Raw genomic sequence first — 18,716 nt, forward strand, 5'->3', positions numbered from 1 at the left:
ATCCACAAAAGGCTTCGCATCTGAAGAGGTTTCAGCGTGCGTTTGTGTGTGTGTGTGTGTGTGTGTGTGCGCGTGTGTGCGCGTGTGTGTGTCTGTGTGTCTGTGAGTGAGTGGATTTGAAGGTGGAGCGAGGAAACAGGCCTCTCACACAATGCCGGGGTTGAGCCCCCCCCGACCTCCGTCACAAAGGCCAGTCTGTGGCCTCCCATTCATCCAATCAGAGTGGGTGGGTGGGAGGGTTTGGGAGGGGCCATGGGGGTGTCAGGAAAACAGAATAAAATAAATAAAGAAGATGTTTAGGGAGGGAGAGAGAGATAGAGGACTTGGAAGCTTTGCATACACATTCGGTGTTCACACACACACACACACACACACACACACAGACACACACACACAGACAACAAGTCGACTCCCTGTGTACGTTCACGGCGCCTCTGGAGGCTGCCGACAATCTGCGGGGTCAAAGGTCAAGGACAGCGACAGCTCTCCTCCTCCAGAGCCTCTTCAGTAAGCACCTCTAGGATGACACAGAGAGAGAGAGAGAGAGAGAGAGAGAGAGGTGGAGAGAGAGAGAGAGCGAGAGAGAGAGAGAGAGAGGCGGGCAGCCTGGTTTGAATGTGCTTTCCATGAGCGATTCATTTAAAAGTATTCAAATGTGTTCAAAGTGGGAATATTTCCTCCACCACCACCACCAGCAGATCAGCTGCTGCTAAGGGAGGAGCTCACATGGCTGCTCTGTTTGCTCTCCTCCAACTTTGTTTTTTTTGCACATCCAAGTGAAATGTTCGCTCTCTCTCTCTCTCTCTCTCTCTCTCTCTCTCTCTCTCTTTCCTGGAGCTTCTGAGTCAGGAACAAAATCTGAATGGCATTGGTCGAAAACCGTTTATAACCATTGCGATAGTAAATAATTATATATATATATATGTTAGTTATTATAAGTTCCATCAGTTCCCTTTATTGATTTCTTCCTCCTCCATCATTGTGTGATTGGAGGCTTGCCGTTGTGCTCCGTGCAGTGGCAGGTGGAGTGTGTGCAGCTAGTGCAGCTAATGCAGCTCGTGCTGCTAGTGCAGCTAATGCAGCTAATGCAACTAGTGCAGCTAATGCAGCTAGTGCAGCTAATGCAGCTAGCGCAGCTAGTGCAGCTAATGCAGCTAGTGCAGCTAGTGCAGCTAGCACAGCTAGTGCAGCTAATGCAGCTAATGCAGCTAGTGCAGCTAATGCAGCTAATGCAGCTAGTGCAGCTAGTGCAGGAGACAGTAAGCCACGAAGAGGAGAGACACAGTCGCCAGACATTAGCCTCTTTGGTCTTTCAGCTTTGATCTTAACCCGCTATGACACATGAGTCCCACTTTTCCACTCTGCCAAGCCTCTGGGTGCAGTGCAAGGAGGTGGAGAGGGAGGGATGGATGGAGGGACGGAGGGAGGGAGGAGAGAAGGTGGTGTCGTGGCAGAAATGAAGTCCTCAGTGAACAATCAAAGTCTGGTCCTCCGGCATTTATTTGATAGAGCATTCTGTAGAAATGGGAGCGCAGATAGAAAACCAGTGAAAGTTAAAGTTGAGCATCTGTTCCTGTTGCTTAATTGCCGGCCGTAAAAGGCAAGGCAAGGCAAGGCAGCTTTATTTAGACAGCGCATTGCATACACAAGGCAACTCATTGTGCTTTGCATGATTAAAAGTTCAACGTTTTCAAAGCATTTAAAAACAAACAAAGCAGAGTTGTCAAAGAAAAAGTGCAGAGACAAAAAAAACAGCTTCAAATGCACAAATAGAGGTTTACACGCACGCACACACACACACACACACACACACACACACACACACACACACACACACACACACACAAACACACACACACACACACCCGACCTTCTCTATGCTCACCTTCGATCCAACTCCATGCAGTCAGTCGACCCTAAGGTGACGTTAGTCCACCCTATTAATACACCTAATATCAACCTCAATATGACACCACAGCTGGAGAATCACATAACACATAACACCACCTTCATATAGGAGACCTAGTCGAGGAAAACATAGTTTCCGGAGCATTTAAATCATAACTGAGACTCACTAATTGAGGCCACTGCTGCTGTCAACACTGACTCATACATTTATTTTAAAGATTGAGATTCCTCAACAAAGTTTTCTCACACCTGTGACACCGACACTGCGTCCCTCTCTCCTCAGGTGGAGCCCAGCGTCCAGTGCCTGGCTCGAGAGCGGCTGGGCCCCGACAACCCCCAGCAGCAGCAGCAGGATAAGAGGACCCCGCCCATCCCGCCTGCTCACCCCTCCGTCTATCCCTCCTTCGCCATCCCCCCCAGCTCCGTCATGCAGGACCCCAGGATCCAGAGCCTCAGGTAGGTCCCACCCAGAGGTCGTTGACCCCTCGACCCCGAGAGTTTAGTTCAGCCCCTTCAGATGCAGCATCTCGTTTTCTAGGAGGTCCCACATGCAAATAACACAAGGACCTACATTACAACACTGCTCTCCAACTTCCACAGCCCCCCCTGCAGCCCATCACATCACATTACATCACAGCCTCTCAAAATAATGTGGTTACAGTACATATATATATATATATACACACATGCCAGTCATATATGCACACATAGCAATGTAAATACGCATCACAATTAAACACCTGGAGCAACAGAAGGCAACAGTGGTTTTAAGAAAACAAAATAAATGAAATGAAGATAAGCTTGAATTTAAAGTGGATGATAAATTGTTCCAGTTGGATGGTGTTTTGTTCTTGAATGACCTGAGTTCCTTGAGTTCCACCTGCCCCATATTGACCATGGTCTGCTGCTGCTGCTGCTGCTGCAGTCTCTCTGGACAGATGCACCCCGTGGTGCCTTCAGGTGCCGTTCCCGAGGAGTACCTGAGGGCGCTGCGACCCTTCGCCACCTCCGACGACCTCAGATTGTCTTCTCTCCAGCTGAGCCTGGACCCGGCCGCCGCCGCCCACGCCGCAGCGGCCGCCGCCTACTATCACCCCGCCTACCTGCACCACCCGCTGTCCTTACCCAGGTACCTAAGTACATTTTAGAACCTGTACTTACGTTTACTTGAGTCAAGCAGTTCAATCTGTACCTTCACTTGTACCAGATATTGGTACTTTGAGCCTAAGCACACACTGTGAACACTGTCGCCCCCTCTGATCACAGGATGGAGGAATCCCTGTGTCTCTCCGCTGCACTGCGCTCGCAGTTCTACTCTGTGCCTGGAGGGGGCGCCTTCCCTCCTCTGCACCCGTCGGCGCTGCACCTGCACCTGCCTGGAGGCCGCTACCCCGGGGAGCTGAGCCACACCGCGCTGGCAGAGAGGTGACTCTCCTCCCTCCATCCCTCCATCCCTCCATCCCTCCTTCCTCTCCTCCTCTGTCTGCAGGCCTGTGTAATCTCTCTCTGCAGGGAGGGCCCAGGTTGCTGAGTGTGTGATATTTTTAGCAAACACCCCGCTGTGCCTCCTATAGTCTCGTCACACACACACACACACACACACACTGTCCTTCAGAAGCACACACACACACACATGGATGTAGACACGGTCACCCTCACATGCCTGTACACATAACTAACACACACACACACACACGTGTGAAATCCCATTCATACATCCTTTTTTTGTTGCCTTTTTTTCATCCTTCTTTCATTCCTCTGAGCCCGTCTCTCCGTTCCCACACACACATTATTAGCCGGTGGCACAATGCACCATGGGATTGTTTGTGTTGGAAATGGAAGGTATTTATTGGCTGCCTCTGTAATGGCGCCTGCATATCCTTTATGTGTGTGTGTGTGTGTGTATGTGTGTGTGTGTGTGTGTGTACATCGATTGCTGGTGAATATGTTTAGTTGTGTGTTTGTGTGTGTGTGTGTGTGTGTGTGTGTGTGTCCTTTTTCCTGTGGATACCAATTAAGTGTTCATCTGCTCTTGCTCAGTCATGCTGTGTATGGATTATTTTCCTTGTGGTAAGCAGAGAGCTTGTGTGTGTGTGTGTGTGTGTGTGTGTGTGTGTGTGTGTGTGTGTGTGGCTCCAGCACAAATGTTTGTGCGGGGTTCACCAGTGTGTGGTTAATATCTGCCTCATGTTGGGTGTTGCATCTCTCACCTTCTCCCCCTCTGCGTGTGTGTGTTTGGGCATGTTTGTGTGTCTGTGTGTGTGACTGTGTGTGTGTGTGTGTGCGCGCCTACTTGTCAACCTCCCCCACAGGCTGCAGATGGAGAACGATCTCCGCCAGCGAGAGAGACAGCACGAGCGCGAGCGGGAGAAGGAGAGGGAGCGCGAGCGGGAGGCGGGGCTGGAGCGAGAGAGGGAGAGGGAGGAGGAGAGGGGCCGAGAGCGCGAGCGCGAGCGTGAGCGTGAGCGTGAGCGCGAGCGCGAGCTGGACAGACAGAAGGAGAGGCAGAGGGAGAGGCAGCAGCAGATGGAGCGAGCGGCCGAGAGGCACTACCTGGCCGAGCTGCAGGCTTGCAGGGCGCCGCCGGAGGACAGGGCCCGACCCGGGGAGAGGCTGACCCCCACCAGACTGGGTACACACACACACACACACACACACACACACATACACACCCACACACACACACACAAAGCGCTTTGAGACGCCTTTGGTTGTGATTTAGCGCTGTGCAAAAAATAAAAGTTGATTGATTGAGACACACACACACACACACACACACACACACACAGCCTCAAAGATGGCATTATGGAGAATGGAGCCTGATCGAGTGAGTGCAGGTTTATCAATGTTTCGCGTCCTTTATAAATAAAGAAATAAATAAAAATATTGATGTTATATTTGATAAGATATTTTTTCTATATACAGGTACTACCCGAAAAATTAAGTAAAAGTTGTTTTATTTTGGCAATTTAACATAAAAGATGAAAGCAACAAATTTGATTGAGCCATTACACGCAAATTGACATCTCAAGCAGTTCCTTGTTGTAACTTTGCTGATTAAGATTTTCAGCTTTTTAAAACCACAAACCCACAAACTCAGAAAATTAGAATACTGTGAAAAGCTTCACAGTTTTGTAGCTTCAAAGAGTCCAAGGAATCCAGAACACATTCAAAAGGGTCCTGAGCCTTTAAAAAGTCTGTCTTGGGTCGGCTCAGAAGAGTTCAGACATGGGCAAATACAACAACCTTTTCATGAGATTCTAATTATCTGGGTGGTACTGTACACAGAGAGCGGCTCTGACACCAGAAACACTGCGCCTGGTTGTGGCTGGCGCTGTTTACGTCAAATCACTTGCAGACGTGAGTGCAAACTCTTTGTGGATCTGCCGCTGTTTGCAATGAGGCATATTTGCAGAGCAGGAGGGAAGGGGGGGGGGTCATTTTGCGCATCATGACTAATTTAAATACATTCATATGAGTCTGACGCAGCGCTGCAGCTACCTGCAGCTACCTGCAGCTACCTGCGACTCGGCACAGCTTCCGCCGCTTTTCACCTTTGCGTCCCCTCTGTGGATCGGAGGAGAGCCGGGCCGTGGCTTTGTGGATCTGGCCCAAAGTTTGCTCAGTTGAATCAGTTGCATCAGTGAGGGGGATCAAGGCGTGGAGGCTCCACTCTGGTGTCTCCACTCCGGTGGCCCACCCAGGCTGGAGCAAAGTGCCGCTTGTCGGAGGACAAGGAGCCTTTTTGACGGCGCAGGAGGGATTTAACCAGAACACAAATAGTCGCACAGATCCTGAGCGGAGTGGGACCTCATCCGCTGAGATTAGATTTAGATGAGATTGACTCATTAATGCATTTTTTTTTTTCCTTAAAGAGGTTTTTGAATAGCTGGAAATGAAAAAGTGTTTCTCAAATGTGTCTTCTCATCACTTTGGTCCAGAACTTGAAAATGTTGTCGATACGTTTGACGTTAAAACCCAAACTGCTAATACATGTGTTGACCCGGCGACTCGAGCGGAACCTTCCACTTCTGTGCCTCAGCGTTATCGCTTACAGTACACAACTACATTGACTAACGCAGTATATTACATGTTCTATGGGAGCTTCTTTGGTTTCCATTTTCTCCCCAAATTGGTCAGTGGAAGAACTATTAGCAACATAGAACCTTTTGTATTTCATTACAACATGTACATACGTATAAACTTGATTTTATTAAAATATAAAATCTGATTGAAGCAACCCATGCAATGCAGGGTGCATTAAAAAAAAAAACAGCAATTTTCCAACAACATCACAATTATATCAAACAATGGTTGTGTTTTTCTCCTTGCTGTTTCTTCCAGACAAAGCCAAGGATTCCGAGCACCCAGCAGGCTTCCCAGCTCCTAAACCTCTGAGCCTGCAGCCCGGCCTTAACTCCTCCAGGGGTGTCATCCCTCACCCAGTGCCCAGCTTGGTGCCTTCTCACCTTGGGAAACATCACGCGGCTGCCAGCGGGGGCACTCAGGCAGCCCTGGCAGCCTCCATGATGACTCAGAGGAGCAGCGAGTCGGCCTGGTTCTCCAGGCAGCGGCCGCAGGAGAGGGACAGCCTGATGGAGCTCAGCCTCAGGTCGCCCGCCAAAGGCACGGACGTGCTCAGGAGAGACACCCAAAGGTGAACATGGATTTAAATGCATGCGCTTTGACTTTTCACTGGCAGTTGCAGGTGTGACTCTAGAGCTGAAACCTGCAGCTCTGGGTTCTTTGGTTTCCCTCATTGGAGCGTTGCCTCTTCTCCAAAACGTGTTTTTCAATTGATCACCTCAGTGACCATCATGGAGTTTGCAGGTTCTCCCTGTGTCTGCTGGTTTCTCTCGAGCTTCTCCAGCTTCCTCACGCAGTCCAAACCCACGCCTGTGAGGTGAACTGGGAACTCTGAGTTGTCTGTCTCTGTGTATCCCACTGGTGCAGGGTGTCACCCAGGGAGAACATGCAAACTCCTCACAGATAGGCCCAAGGCCCGGAATCGAACCCACAACCTCCATGTCACCCATCACTCATTTTATTGAACTGTATTTCACTCACTTCACTGGTCATGTTGTGCAGGTTTGAGTGATAGAAAGTGGCATCACTTCATGTGTCTGTGAGTTTTGTGCCAGTGTCTCCTGCTTCTTCTGGAGACACTGACTCATGCGGGCCGGGCCGACCAGGTCCTCAACATGAACCAATCTATTTAGTAGAGGGTTGGACTGATTGTCGCTGCCGCTTCAGTAGCGTTCCTCCAGCTTGAACTACACACCAACCCCAGTATGCAGATTTGCTTTGCCACCAGGGGGTGAGGAGGATCCCCCCCCCCCCCCCATCACCCTCCTCCCTCCACACCCTCCTGCTTCCGTTGCCTGCATAGACTGGAAGTGGAGGCAGGGGGTGATTATGTAAATGCTGCTCACGCACGGCTCTGCCCCCACTAAAAGATTCACTCTGTGTCTCCTGCTCCGCTGTCAGACCTCTCACTTCCTCCCTTGTGTGTTTTTTTCCCACTACCAGGACCGGTTCGGTCCATCACAGCCAGGGCAGCAAGGACGTGGCCCCCAGCCTGGGTGCTCCGCCTCCCCTCATCTCCCCCAAGGGTCCCCACCACCCGCCGCCGCCGCCGCCGCCCCCCACCACCCTGTGGAACCCGGCCGCCCTGGTCGACACCCCCGCAGACTCCCGCAGGAAAGTCAACCCCCCCACCCCGCCCAGCCGCCCCCCTCCCAGCCTGACCAGGAGCGAGCGAGCCCCCCTGAGCTGGGGCGACAAGCTGGAGGACGGGAGCAGGAGGGGGGGGCAGGAGGTCCCGGAGAGGTTGGCGTCCCTCCAGGGGGCCGCCGCGCCGCTGGACCGAGGCCCCTGGTGCAGAGCGGCTCAGGGCCTCTTCCACCGGCAGCACGGCGGCAGCAGCCTGCACCACAGGCCCTGCCTGACCTCCAACCCCCCCGCCCCAGGGAGCCTGGCTGCCTCTCCGGCTGTGCTGAGGGAGCTTCCCACCCAGCCGCCCGCCACCACGCTGGTGTACGATGAGGTGCTGCAGCAGCACCGCCGCCTGCTCAGCAAGCTGGACCTGGAGGAGAAAAAGAGGAGGGAGGCCAGGGAGGGAGGTGAGTCCCCACCCGATGGTCCGACCCCCACCCCTACTCCACCCCCCACCGGAGGGAGCGTTCGGTAACGGTGGGTGCTCTCCTCTGCTCAGGTTACTACTACGAGCTGGACGAGTCGTACGACGAGAGCGACGAGGACGAGGTGAGAGCTCACCTGAGGAGGGTGACGGAGCAGCCGCCACTCAAACTGGACACGTCCTCCGAGGTAAACACACACTCACACTCACACTCACACACACACACACACACACACACACACACCGCAGGGCACAGGGCGCATGTCACAACGTGCACAGCTTTATTCTTGTTTTATTGTGATATTTGGAATCAGAATCTTTATGCAGGAAATTGTGGGCAAACCCATTCAGTGCAAAGAGAACTACAATCTGCTCACTGCAATACAAAGTATTTACACTATGTACAACTGAGGGAGCTGATAATAAATCAATCAATAACAAAGTGGAAATATGTGGCTATAGATATATACATGTATAAATATATAGATATAGACATATATATATATATAGATATACACTGCCAGTCAAATATTTGGACACATTGGCGACATGACTAGAAATTAAATAAAAATGTAGAAAGTTGTCAAGATAACCCCACCTACACACCTACACACACACATACATACACACACATGTATATATACTTATATTCATATACACAAACAAACAGACAAGGGATTCACATTCATCAGGGATATTTCTGTGCATTTCTGTGCATTTGTATGTTAGACATTTAAAAATATTTAAATAGAGGAATAAAGAATACTGCACATTGCGAGGAGTGCAGCACGGCACAGATGTACAACCTGAGGTCATTGGCGTGCATTCGTTATCGTAACAGTACTGGTGGTGTGTGCTGGTGTCACCGGCCTGTAATACGGTGATGTTCACCTTCCTGAACGCCTGGCGCCGTCTTCCCTCGCCAGAAAGTGGACTTCCTGCGTGTGTGCGGTCTGACCACGCTGGCCCACCGCGACGAGCTCCTGGCGAGGAAGAGGAGGAAGAGGAGGAGGATGCTGCGGGAGCGCAGCGTGTCCCCGCCGCCCGCCGCCGCGCAGGCCAAGAGGAAGGCGGCCCCCCCCTCGGCGCCGGCGGCCCCCCTCGCCACCCCGTACACGGCCGAGCAGATGGACGGCGGGCCCGGACTGGACCAGAAGAAGGACTTCCTCCTTATGTTCCAGCTCTCCCACGTCAGCCCGCAGCAGAGGAGAGGTAGCGAGCCGTTAATTACCCACAAACACTTTCAACGCCACACGCTGCTTTTCTTCTTCGCGCTCGGCGCCGCGACTCCCCGTGAAAATAAACGTTGTGAGTTTTTTTTTTGTTTTTTTTGTCTCCCGTCTAAATGCGGCGTCGTTAAAGTGTGCGAGCAGCTCCGAGTTGTTGGAACTGATTTGATAATCTGTGATGTAAACACAGAAGTCGACGCCACGAGCACCAAAGACGGGCTTTGGGTCGTTCTGTCAACCATGGATGCAATATCACAACATGCAGCATGAGAGAGTTCTTATGATTGATAAGGTTTTTTGTTTGGCGAGCAAATAATGCCTTTTACGGGACAAATTAAAAATTTCAAGAAATTGTTAAAATCCCTGTTAAAAATTGGAAATCTTTAACATTCTGTCCACCGGTCTGCCGGCGTTTCATTTTTATTTCTGTTATCGCTCTTCTGTTTGACACATTTTCTGCTCACACTCCTCAAAGACACACAATTCTGTTATCATCATTGTGGATGAACATTAACATCACTGAGTATTTTTCTTCTTTCCACCGACTGTACCGCCAATAAATTTCAGCCCCTGGTTTTGTGACCTTTTCCCCCTCCGTTTTCTGGAGTCTCTCTGTATTTCAAGCCGCGCTCTCGAATACGAATGCCAGACGCTGCCTTTGTTCCTCCCCCTCTGTAGATAAGGAGAGGACGGCGGAGCTGCTGAAGGCCATCCAGAGGAAGACCGTGACTCTGGACACGCTGCGCTATAATCCCCTGCCTGTGTCCAGCAGTCCTCCTGCTCCTGCAGACGGTGAGATTCACGCCACAGAAACACACGCAGGCCAATCAAATGAACCTCTTTCTAATACAAATTCCTTTCTGGCGACCCCCCCCCCCCCAAAACCAAACAGCTCCTTTGCCGTGCCAGTCAAACGGACACCCGTACCCAGACTCCCCCAGCCCCTCCCCTCCCTACTTGCATAAGCCCAAGCGCCTCCTGCACAGCGACGTGCTCAGACCCTCCGGTGAGGCGCGCGCTGCCCACGCTGCTCCTCCTCCACCTCTGGCCCATCACGACAAGGCCGAGTTGGTGGAGTCCAACAGGAAGCAGCAGGTCCTCCAGAGCAGCTCCCTGGCCTCGCCGCTGAAGAAAGAGCCCGGCCCCGTGCAGAACGGCCGCACTCGGCCCCTGGAGAGGTTCACGCCGGAGTCCTTCGCTCAGCACTTCCACCAGGCCGTGCTGCAGTCCACGCACAGCATGCTGCAGAGCAAAGGTTGGACACTCGGCTCCCGCTGGGCCAACTGCTTTTCGCTTTTTCTACTTTTGGTTTTTGAGCCACGGCTCATTTTTTAAAATGAAAAAAATAATAAGAATTTAAAAAAAATCCCATGGCACACCACCAACCAAAAGTATTATTAAATGACATTTTTTAGCCTATTTTTTTCAGACCAATTAAGTGATATTGGATCATTTTTCACGGCCAACCTGACATTATCTCACGGTCGCACAGCGGTTGAAAAACGCCTATCCATTATATTTAAAACGGCAATACTCTGCCACCTAGTGGTGATTTTATATACTGCCCTGCCTTTTCTCTTTTGCTGGCCAGTGCAATAAAAAACGGCTGCACTCCCTGACGCTGCTCTTTTTTTGTCTCACTGCATTCTTCCAGGAGTGTCAAATTGCACACCTGAGGCCAGTGTGAAAGCTGAGCGCTCGCTGCCTCACAGCATCTCTCAGCCGAAGAATTCAAACCACCTCCACCACCACCACCACCACCACCACCCCCACCACCACCTCCTCCTCCACCACCAGGTCCCACAGCACGCACACCTCAACGGCAATCACCTGCACTTCCCACCTGCAGCCAGCACGACCACCGCGGGCTCTCAGGAGAACCTGTCTGATGAGGACGAGGAGGAGTCGTGTGAGGAGGAAGAGGAGGAGGAAGAGGAGGCCACGGAGGAGGCGCCCAGACGCTGGCACGGCATTGAAGCCATTTTCGAGGCCTACCAGGAGTACGCCGATGGTGAGTTGACGGGTCTGAAAAGCTGTTTGCCAGAACTGTTTTTTCTAAGAATTTAATTTAGTGTAAATGTAAAATGTTTATTTGAAAAGCTGCAAATAGCTGAGTTGGTATGAAATCACATTCTGTCAGCTGTTTAAAACATGTTATTTCAGGCTAATTTCTAGAAGGCACAGCAACACTAAGGCTTTACTTGCTGTATATAGTTGCAAATTCTCTATATGTATTACTCCTGATTCTAAAAAAAAACTGTGATTAATATTTGGCTATGGATAAACATTGAATAATTACTAGACGCCCATTTATTTGGCATAATGGAAAGAATAACAAGATCACTCATTTGCGCGTACGTTTGTGTGCACAGAATGGAGTATAGAGAGGCAGGTTCTCCACACTCAGTGCAAAAGACTTGAAGTCCAGAACTATAACCTAACCAGGACAGCAGAGCAGCTCTCTCTTACCATGGGGGTAAGTGTGAGATCACAGCCGCGGGCCTTCATCGGCACATTTGCATACACTTAATGTCACTGTGCAGTTTTGCCCCGTCTAACTAGAACCTTGTTCCCCTCTGGAATCTGTCAGGAGCTGATGAGTCAGAGGCAGCAAGTGCGGGAGGAGAGAGAGAGGCTGCAGGCCCAGCTGGAGCACTTCAGAAGGTGTTTGACACTACCCAACATGCAGTGGGGCAGAGGCCAGCTCAACGGCCACGCGCCGAGGTGACCTCCAGCGCCGGTCCTCTGGCACGGTCCTCCCTGAGCGGCGACACGACACCACGCGGCGGGTCGGGTCGGAGCGGCGCTGGAAACCTGGCAACCCTCCGCCCTCCAGCCACTGCAAGGAGCCAGCGCTCGTCTTTCTTATCTTCACTTCTTCTCCTGTCATCTCTGTCTCATTAAAAAGCTTGGCCATCATATAGCTACAGCACTGGGGTTGGAACAGCATGCTCATCAGAGTGACCAGCCACTCCTGCTCCCACCTGAAATGTCTTCAAGGGCTTTCCACCACTAAGTTCATAAGATGTTAAAAAAAAATAAAAAAAATATATCGCTGAAACTTTATTGAACCATGCTAATGAGATGCTCCACCCCTAAACTCTGTAGCCCGTCGGGACTGCAGTGGAGGAAAAGACTTAGAGCGTGCCGTGGTCACTTCATGGGGATTTCATTCTCGGGTTAATACTTGAAGTGTGAAATTCGAGACGAGGAATCAAAGCACACCTCAGGCCTTAAAACTTGATAAGACGCACTTGAAAAGCAAATTGGAGGAAATACTTGATTGTCCTCTGCGGGTCATGTTTTTCTGTCTACTGAGCATCGCACTTGACGGATGAAGACGTTTCTCTGCTGGCAAAGGCTTCGCAGAGGATCAAAAGAAGAAAAAAAAACCTCTGAAAAATACTATCTAAATAATGGTAACATTTTTTGTTGAGGTAAAATATGTTTTCATTGGTCATAGATGAAGAATTTTCTAAGTTTTATCTTGTTATTGTGGGAAGCCATAAATTTGGATTGCTGCTGGTCAGAATAAAAATGTTTTGAAATAGAATTTGGAAATATGTTTAGGACACTTGTGTTTGAAAAATGTGGCGTCAAAAACTGTTTGTTGGGGGATGTGACCAGGATGCACGAGGAATGTAAGACACAACTGCAAATGTCAGCCCAGTTATCAAACTATCTTCATCAATTTCCTCATTTGTTTTGCCCAATAAAGTGCTTTAAGTCACATGGCCAAAATTCTAAATATATTATTAAATATATTCTATTATTGTGGCATGAATAATGTTGCTGGAAAAGCAAAAAGAGGCCAAAATATTCTTATTTATTTAAAGATTGTGCCCAAACTATTTTATCTTGATGTAAAAGAAAAATAAATTCTGTCTTTCTATGAAAAGTCCTGTAGATTCAGAAAATATTGCTACGCCCCTGTGGAAAATTCTAAAACAACTGCGAAACACCTTCTCTTTTTTAATGACGTTTTTCTTTCTTTCCTTCTTTTTTTTTTTTTTTTTTACAAGGCTGACATTTTATTTTGCTGAATAAGAAAATCCCTGGATTGATTCTGACAAGCACAAAGTACAGCACACATTATAATCCTGAAGCGACTTCCTGTGACACCTGTTCAAGTCTCCTCAACAAACTCTGTGAAATCCTGCAAATTTGTTAATCAGTTGTTATGTAATGTATTATTTGGGATGTATAATTGTGAATTATTTATTAACATTTATGGATGTAAATTCTAATGGAAATTTACATTAAAATATTTGCAAAAGCTGTTTGTTGATCATTGCCATGCTTGTTTGAGTTTGAGTTTCTCTTCATTAAATATGGGCTACTGCTGCCGCAGTATCTGAAAATACTTCATTGGTCAAAGTATCTTAGTGATAGCTTTAATTGTGAGGGGGAAAAAAATGACTATAGACACCAATCATTCATTTGGGTATTTTTTGTTGTTGAAAATGAACAAAAGAGATACAAAGCAAATTTTATACAAATTCGAGTCATGCGGCCTGAATATTTTTTCTCAAGTGATGCATTTTTTTTCCATTTAAGTTAAACTTGAAATCAAACTAGTGGGTAATTGAGGACATTACATAACGTTGCAACAAAACAATGTACATGAATGAATGCAATTGCGGATGAGAGTTAAATTTATACTCATATTAATATTTTTTTATATTTACCTTTTTTTTTATCAAACGGTGTGTATCTAGTCTGTAAATAACCCTCCCTTTTACTTATTTTTGCTTGTTCAACATTAATAAAAACATGGGCTAACTGTCCTGGTTCTGATACCACTTAATGTCTCACTCCTTTCTCTGTCATCTAGGAGACACCCCATGGCCCCTGTGATACAGCCTTTGTAACCTTCCAAACAACAACTTTTATTTTTTAAAGGGCTGTAAACAGAGGGTTAAGTCCACTGTTTTCTTGGCATCAATTTTTTGTTTGTTTTTATTTTTTATAGGGGAGTTATTATGTCAGAGTGCTCTACTAAAATAGGAGGAAAACAAGATGTGAAAACAGGCAAAACCTTTAAAGACGCACACATGAGTTACAAGCGGAAAACATGAATTATTCAGTGCATTAGGCTGCAGTTAAAAGTCCTCTTGAGCAAATAAAGAAGCTCTGTTGCGGACCAACAGCTGACTCCCATTGAACCTCCCTGCAGCTATTCACATGGGTTCTGGATGACGATCAGCAAGAAGTCATTCTCTGCAAGAGTGAGAGGGGAGTGCTACCGGTTAGTTCACACAAAAGTACAAACGTCAGTAATGCAGATAGTTCCTCTTTAAGATCTTTGTTGGTCATAATGAGATCCCCATTGTGTAACAACCACAAGCTTACCAGGTGCAACCAAGATCTCGTGTTTTTTGGAGCGCATACGGAGGAAGGTGAGGTCATTCTGAGGGTCGATATCCCGGATGGTGCTCCTCGCCTTCATGGTGAGGCTGCGGAGAAGTCCTGCGTACTGCACAGCGGTGGAGTTATCCAAAGTAGTTCTGATGGGAATACCTGGAAACACGAACCAGCAAGATCAGCTGCACACAAATGCAGTTGTGATGCTTCATCTGCGTCACAGTGACTCTTACCTTCTGCATTGACAACTATGGTCCCAATAACTCCTTTGTGAGTCTCAATCCTTTTCAATGTCTCCTCGACCTCTGCCTTTGGGACACGGATAAATCACATTAATAGTATGAAACAATAACGCTCCTCCGTCTGCAACTAAATAAAAAAAAAAAAAAAAAGAAAAAAAAAGACGAATTATAATATTTTATTGTTTTCAAGTTCTGTTTTAGTTAATACTTCGGTCACAAATATATTTAAACTCGCTAAATCCAACTTCTGAAATAGATAATAAGGAATTTTGAAAAAGTAAAGAAAGGTCCTCAACGTCCTACCATTTCTCGCTCCCGATGACTCTCCTGGCTCACTTGTCCGCGTCTCTGTTGTTGCTACGAGAAACGGAAGTGACGTTGTCCTTAGACGGAAGTAGAGTAGCGCAGCTCCGTTGTGTGTGGAGGCTCCGTTGTGGACTGTTTATCTGTACCGCAAAAATGCCCGAATTAGCTGTGGAAAACGTGGTCGTTCATCCGTTAGTGTTGCTCAGCGTGGTCGATCATTTTAATAGGTGAGTCGCTATAATATGTTTGTACTGTTTTTATGGAAAACTAGAAAGAGAAAATGTCACGAAACGCAATGCTAAGCTAATGCTAATATGAGCCCTGCTGAGTCAGAGCCCCATTGAGTTTGATGGGAGAACATGAGCATGCTAGGCTAGATAGCCGAGTAAAACTGTTGTAGTTTGTTATATGGTCAGTGTTTAGTGATGTTGTATGCTTAGTAAGACGCCGGTCGATTGCTTTTTGCTGTGAAGTTCAAATCAACAGCTACTACATTTCGCTGACACAATGTCGTTATTCATTTTTAGAAGCGGATTTGAACGTTAGTGTAGCCAACCGACAGTAGCAGCCCAGTCATTGTAGTGTGTTTTCTTGCCATAGTCATAGTACCAGTTCTGGCTAAACACTACGTCAACTGATATATGCTGTTCTGTGCCCACTAAACATTCAGGATAGGAAAAGTGGGCAATCAGAAACGAGTGGTGGGTGTCCTCCTGGGATCGTGGCAGAAGAAAGTTCTTGACGTGTCAAACAGTTTTGCAGGTGAGTTAACGAGGTGATGCTGGCCCTCACTGATTTAAACATGTATTTTCTCTCTCTTCATCTGTATTGGTGGAAAGAACCTAGGTTGAAATGAAGTTCACTAGAAAAATTAAGACGAAGTTTAAGAGAAACTGATGAAAAATAATAAAACTTTATTATAATACTATAACGAAGATCAAATGTCATAATGATGAAAAGGTCATATTCAACTATGTTAGTTACCTGTAGAAATATTCGATTTTTTTATTATTGTGTCTTCTCAGTGCCATTTGACGAAGACGACAGAGATGACTCTGTGTGGTTCCTGGATCACGACTACCTGGAGAACATGTATGGCATGTTCAAGAAAGTTAATGGTGAGCAACACCTCAAAATCAGTCAGTGTTCTGTGCTCACTGCATTATTTTTTTTTACTGACTGCCTTCATTGGGTTTTTTTTCAGCAAGAGAAAGAATTGTCGGGTGGTACCACACAGGACCCAAGTTGCACAAAAATGATATTGCCATCAATGAGCTCATCAAACAGTACTGTACCAACTCGGTACGTTACATCACATTTTTCAACCCCCACCCATCCTTCATATGTTACCTCTGGTGTTAAGCTGTTCATTTATGCTCCTCTTGTTATTCCTCCAGGTGTTAGTCATTATAGATGTGAAGCCCAAAGATCTCGGTCTGCCCACAGAAGCTTATTTCTCAGTGGAAGAAATACACGATGTGAGTTGGCTGTGGATGACAAATACAAATTCATTAGCTGGCCCAAGTAATTAAAATAATTTGGTTTATTTATTGTCATTTACTCTTTGTAGGATGGAACTCCAACGTCCAAGACATTTGAACATGTCACCAGTGAGATTGGAGCTGAGGAGGCAGAGGAAGTGGGAGTGGAGCACCTTCTCAGGTACACAGTGTGCTCGACAGTGTGTCGGTAACCGACACACAGGGATTTGAAAAACGTACTTAACTGGACACATGTAAAAATACCTTCAACAAAGATTCAGTCGAGTCACATGTTTTGTCATGTGTGCAATTTATCTGCTGTTACTTAAAATTCCAGTGTGTACATTTTTTAAGGAAGCCCAGTGTTTAAGGTAGCCCACCTGACAGCACGTTTATTATGTAGGGCAATGTCAGGTGGGTTTCCCTAGGAATGGCGGTGGAAGATGGAGCAAGACCCTTATTGCTCCTCTATGTGTATTCTTATATTTGTATGAGAACTGCTCTTAGGGTAGAAAAACCAAATTACTTTTATTTTACTCTGAGTATACACTTTCATCAACGTATTTATGGCCAGTATGTTACGCTTTTGCCAATATAAAAATCATAATCGGGCCAAATTTTACACACTGGACCTTTAAGTGACACGGATGCATCAATAGCTGTTGCGCATTATAGTTAATGTCAAATAACAGGGACACACACAAATAAAATCCTCAGGTCTCCATTAAGAGTAAAGTACTTGGTATTTACCAAATAAGATATCAGCATGTAATACGACTAAGCCCTAATATGCATTTTAAAAGACTCCTTGTATAAAATGATTTAAAAGGCAGTCTCTTCACGCCTCCTGCATTTGTTCAGAGATATCAAGGACACCACGGTGGGCACTCTGTCGCAACGCATCACCAACCAGGTCCACGGCCTCAAGGGTCTCAACTCAAAGCTGCTGGACATCCGCTCTTACCTGGAGAGGGTGGCAGCAGGCAAGATGCCCATCAACCACCAGATCATCTACCAGCTGCAGGATGTCTTCAACTTGTTGCCTGATGTCAATTTGCTGGTGAGTAGTTTGCGTTTGTGGTGCTGTGTCAGTGACAGCTGGAGTTCTGTGGAAACTTCAAAATTCAGCCACGTTGCCTTTTTTTTGGGGGGGGGGGGGGGGAGAAATACCTTCACATGAATTTTGGATCAAGTTGTTTAATGTCTCATCATATATGGCGGCATTCTAATTTTAGAAGAAAAAGCTGCACCCCTGTAATCATATAGTCTGTATGTCACGAAGCAAAGAATAATCTTGTTAGCCAAATTAATTTGAAAATGGAGCTAAAGAAGTGAAATAGAAATCACATTTTGTTGCATATGATCTCCAAATTGTTATAATAATCGTACAAGAATCCTAATAATTCTCTGCATGATTACTATGTTTACTATGCTTTTTTGCATTGTATTTTTAGTGAGGTTTACAGTGTTATTAAGTCTGATGTCTTTGTCCTTGCAGGAGTTCACTAAGGCCTTCTATCTCAAGACCAACGATCAGATGCTGGTGGTCTACCTGGCGTCACTCATTCGCTCTGTGGTGGCTCTGCACAATCTGATCAACAACAAGATTTCCAACCGAGACGCGGAGAAGAAAGAGGGACAGGAAAAGGAGGAGGGCAAGAAAGAGAAGAAGGACGACAAGGAGAAGAAGGACGACAAGGACAAAGAGAAGGAGAAAGGAGACAGCGCCAAGAAAGATGAGAAGAAGAAGAAATGAGCGGCCGCCGTCCTTGAAGGCCCTCTCTCAGATCACACTGTCTTCATGTGGATGCTGTTCTACTTTGGCTCCACAGTCCCTGCACTGTATGTGGGTCTCAGGCTAAAAGTGGGACTCCATGTGGAGAACGCTGTCATCTGAGATTTGGAGCCACGAGTGGCACTCAAAGACTGTACATACAGAGAAGATGTTCGCATTTTCGTTCTTCCGATGTACGAGAACATCAACGACGGCTTTTTTTGTAATATGGGGGAAATTGTTTCTGTATAACTCATTAAAATTAGAACCATA

At 47.1% G+C, this 18,716-nt stretch overlaps 3 protein-coding genes across 3 annotated transcripts in view; 2 read left to right on the forward strand and 1 right to left on the reverse strand.

The window, feature by feature from the left end:
* The window catches only part of LOC142903527 (genetic suppressor element 1-like), a 16,146-nt gene extending 2,574 nt beyond the window's left edge, over positions 1-13,572 (forward strand). Inside the window, exons 3-15 of the mRNA XM_076049210.1 lie at positions 2,192-2,364; positions 2,834-3,037; positions 3,175-3,333; positions 4,221-4,540; positions 6,253-6,565; positions 7,438-8,030; positions 8,123-8,235; positions 8,974-9,259; positions 9,955-10,068; positions 10,169-10,531; positions 10,931-11,287; positions 11,649-11,752; positions 11,867-13,572. Coding sequence (XP_075905325.1) covers positions 2,192-2,364; positions 2,834-3,037; positions 3,175-3,333; positions 4,221-4,540; positions 6,253-6,565; positions 7,438-8,030; positions 8,123-8,235; positions 8,974-9,259; positions 9,955-10,068; positions 10,169-10,531; positions 10,931-11,287; positions 11,649-11,752; positions 11,867-12,004 — 3,237 coding nt within the window. The 3' untranslated portion in view covers positions 12,005-13,572. The remainder of the gene's footprint in view (positions 1-2,191; positions 2,365-2,833; positions 3,038-3,174; positions 3,334-4,220; positions 4,541-6,252; positions 6,566-7,437; positions 8,031-8,122; positions 8,236-8,973; positions 9,260-9,954; positions 10,069-10,168; positions 10,532-10,930; positions 11,288-11,648; positions 11,753-11,866) is intronic.
* Positions 13,573-13,720: 148 nt separating this feature from the next.
* On the reverse strand, positions 13,721-15,319 carry LOC142903529 (dynein light chain roadblock-type 2). The gene is made up of 4 exons (XM_076049213.1): positions 15,186-15,319; positions 14,874-14,949; positions 14,629-14,796; positions 13,721-14,496 (listed from the first exon to the last, which is right to left on the reverse strand). Exons 1-4 carry the CDS (start codon positions 15,186-15,188, stop codon positions 14,453-14,455), a joined length of 291 nt encoding a protein of 96 aa, XP_075905328.1. The 5' UTR covers positions 15,189-15,319; the 3' UTR covers positions 13,721-14,452.
* psmd7 (proteasome 26S subunit, non-ATPase 7) lies at positions 15,282-18,716 on the forward strand. The gene is made up of 8 exons (XM_076049212.1): positions 15,282-15,415; positions 15,859-15,950; positions 16,214-16,306; positions 16,393-16,490; positions 16,586-16,666; positions 16,759-16,850; positions 17,531-17,729; positions 18,168-18,716. Exons 1-8 carry the CDS (start codon positions 15,342-15,344, stop codon positions 18,423-18,425), a joined length of 987 nt encoding a protein of 328 aa, XP_075905327.1. The 5' UTR covers positions 15,282-15,341; the 3' UTR covers positions 18,426-18,716.

Source organism: Nelusetta ayraudi, unplaced genomic scaffold (genome assembly GCF_046127955.1).
Source record: "Nelusetta ayraudi isolate G7.1 ecotype Tasmania unplaced genomic scaffold, CSIRO-AGI_Nayr_v1 ptg000111l, whole genome shotgun sequence".
NCBI lineage: Eukaryota > Metazoa > Chordata > Actinopteri > Tetraodontiformes > Monacanthidae > Nelusetta > Nelusetta ayraudi.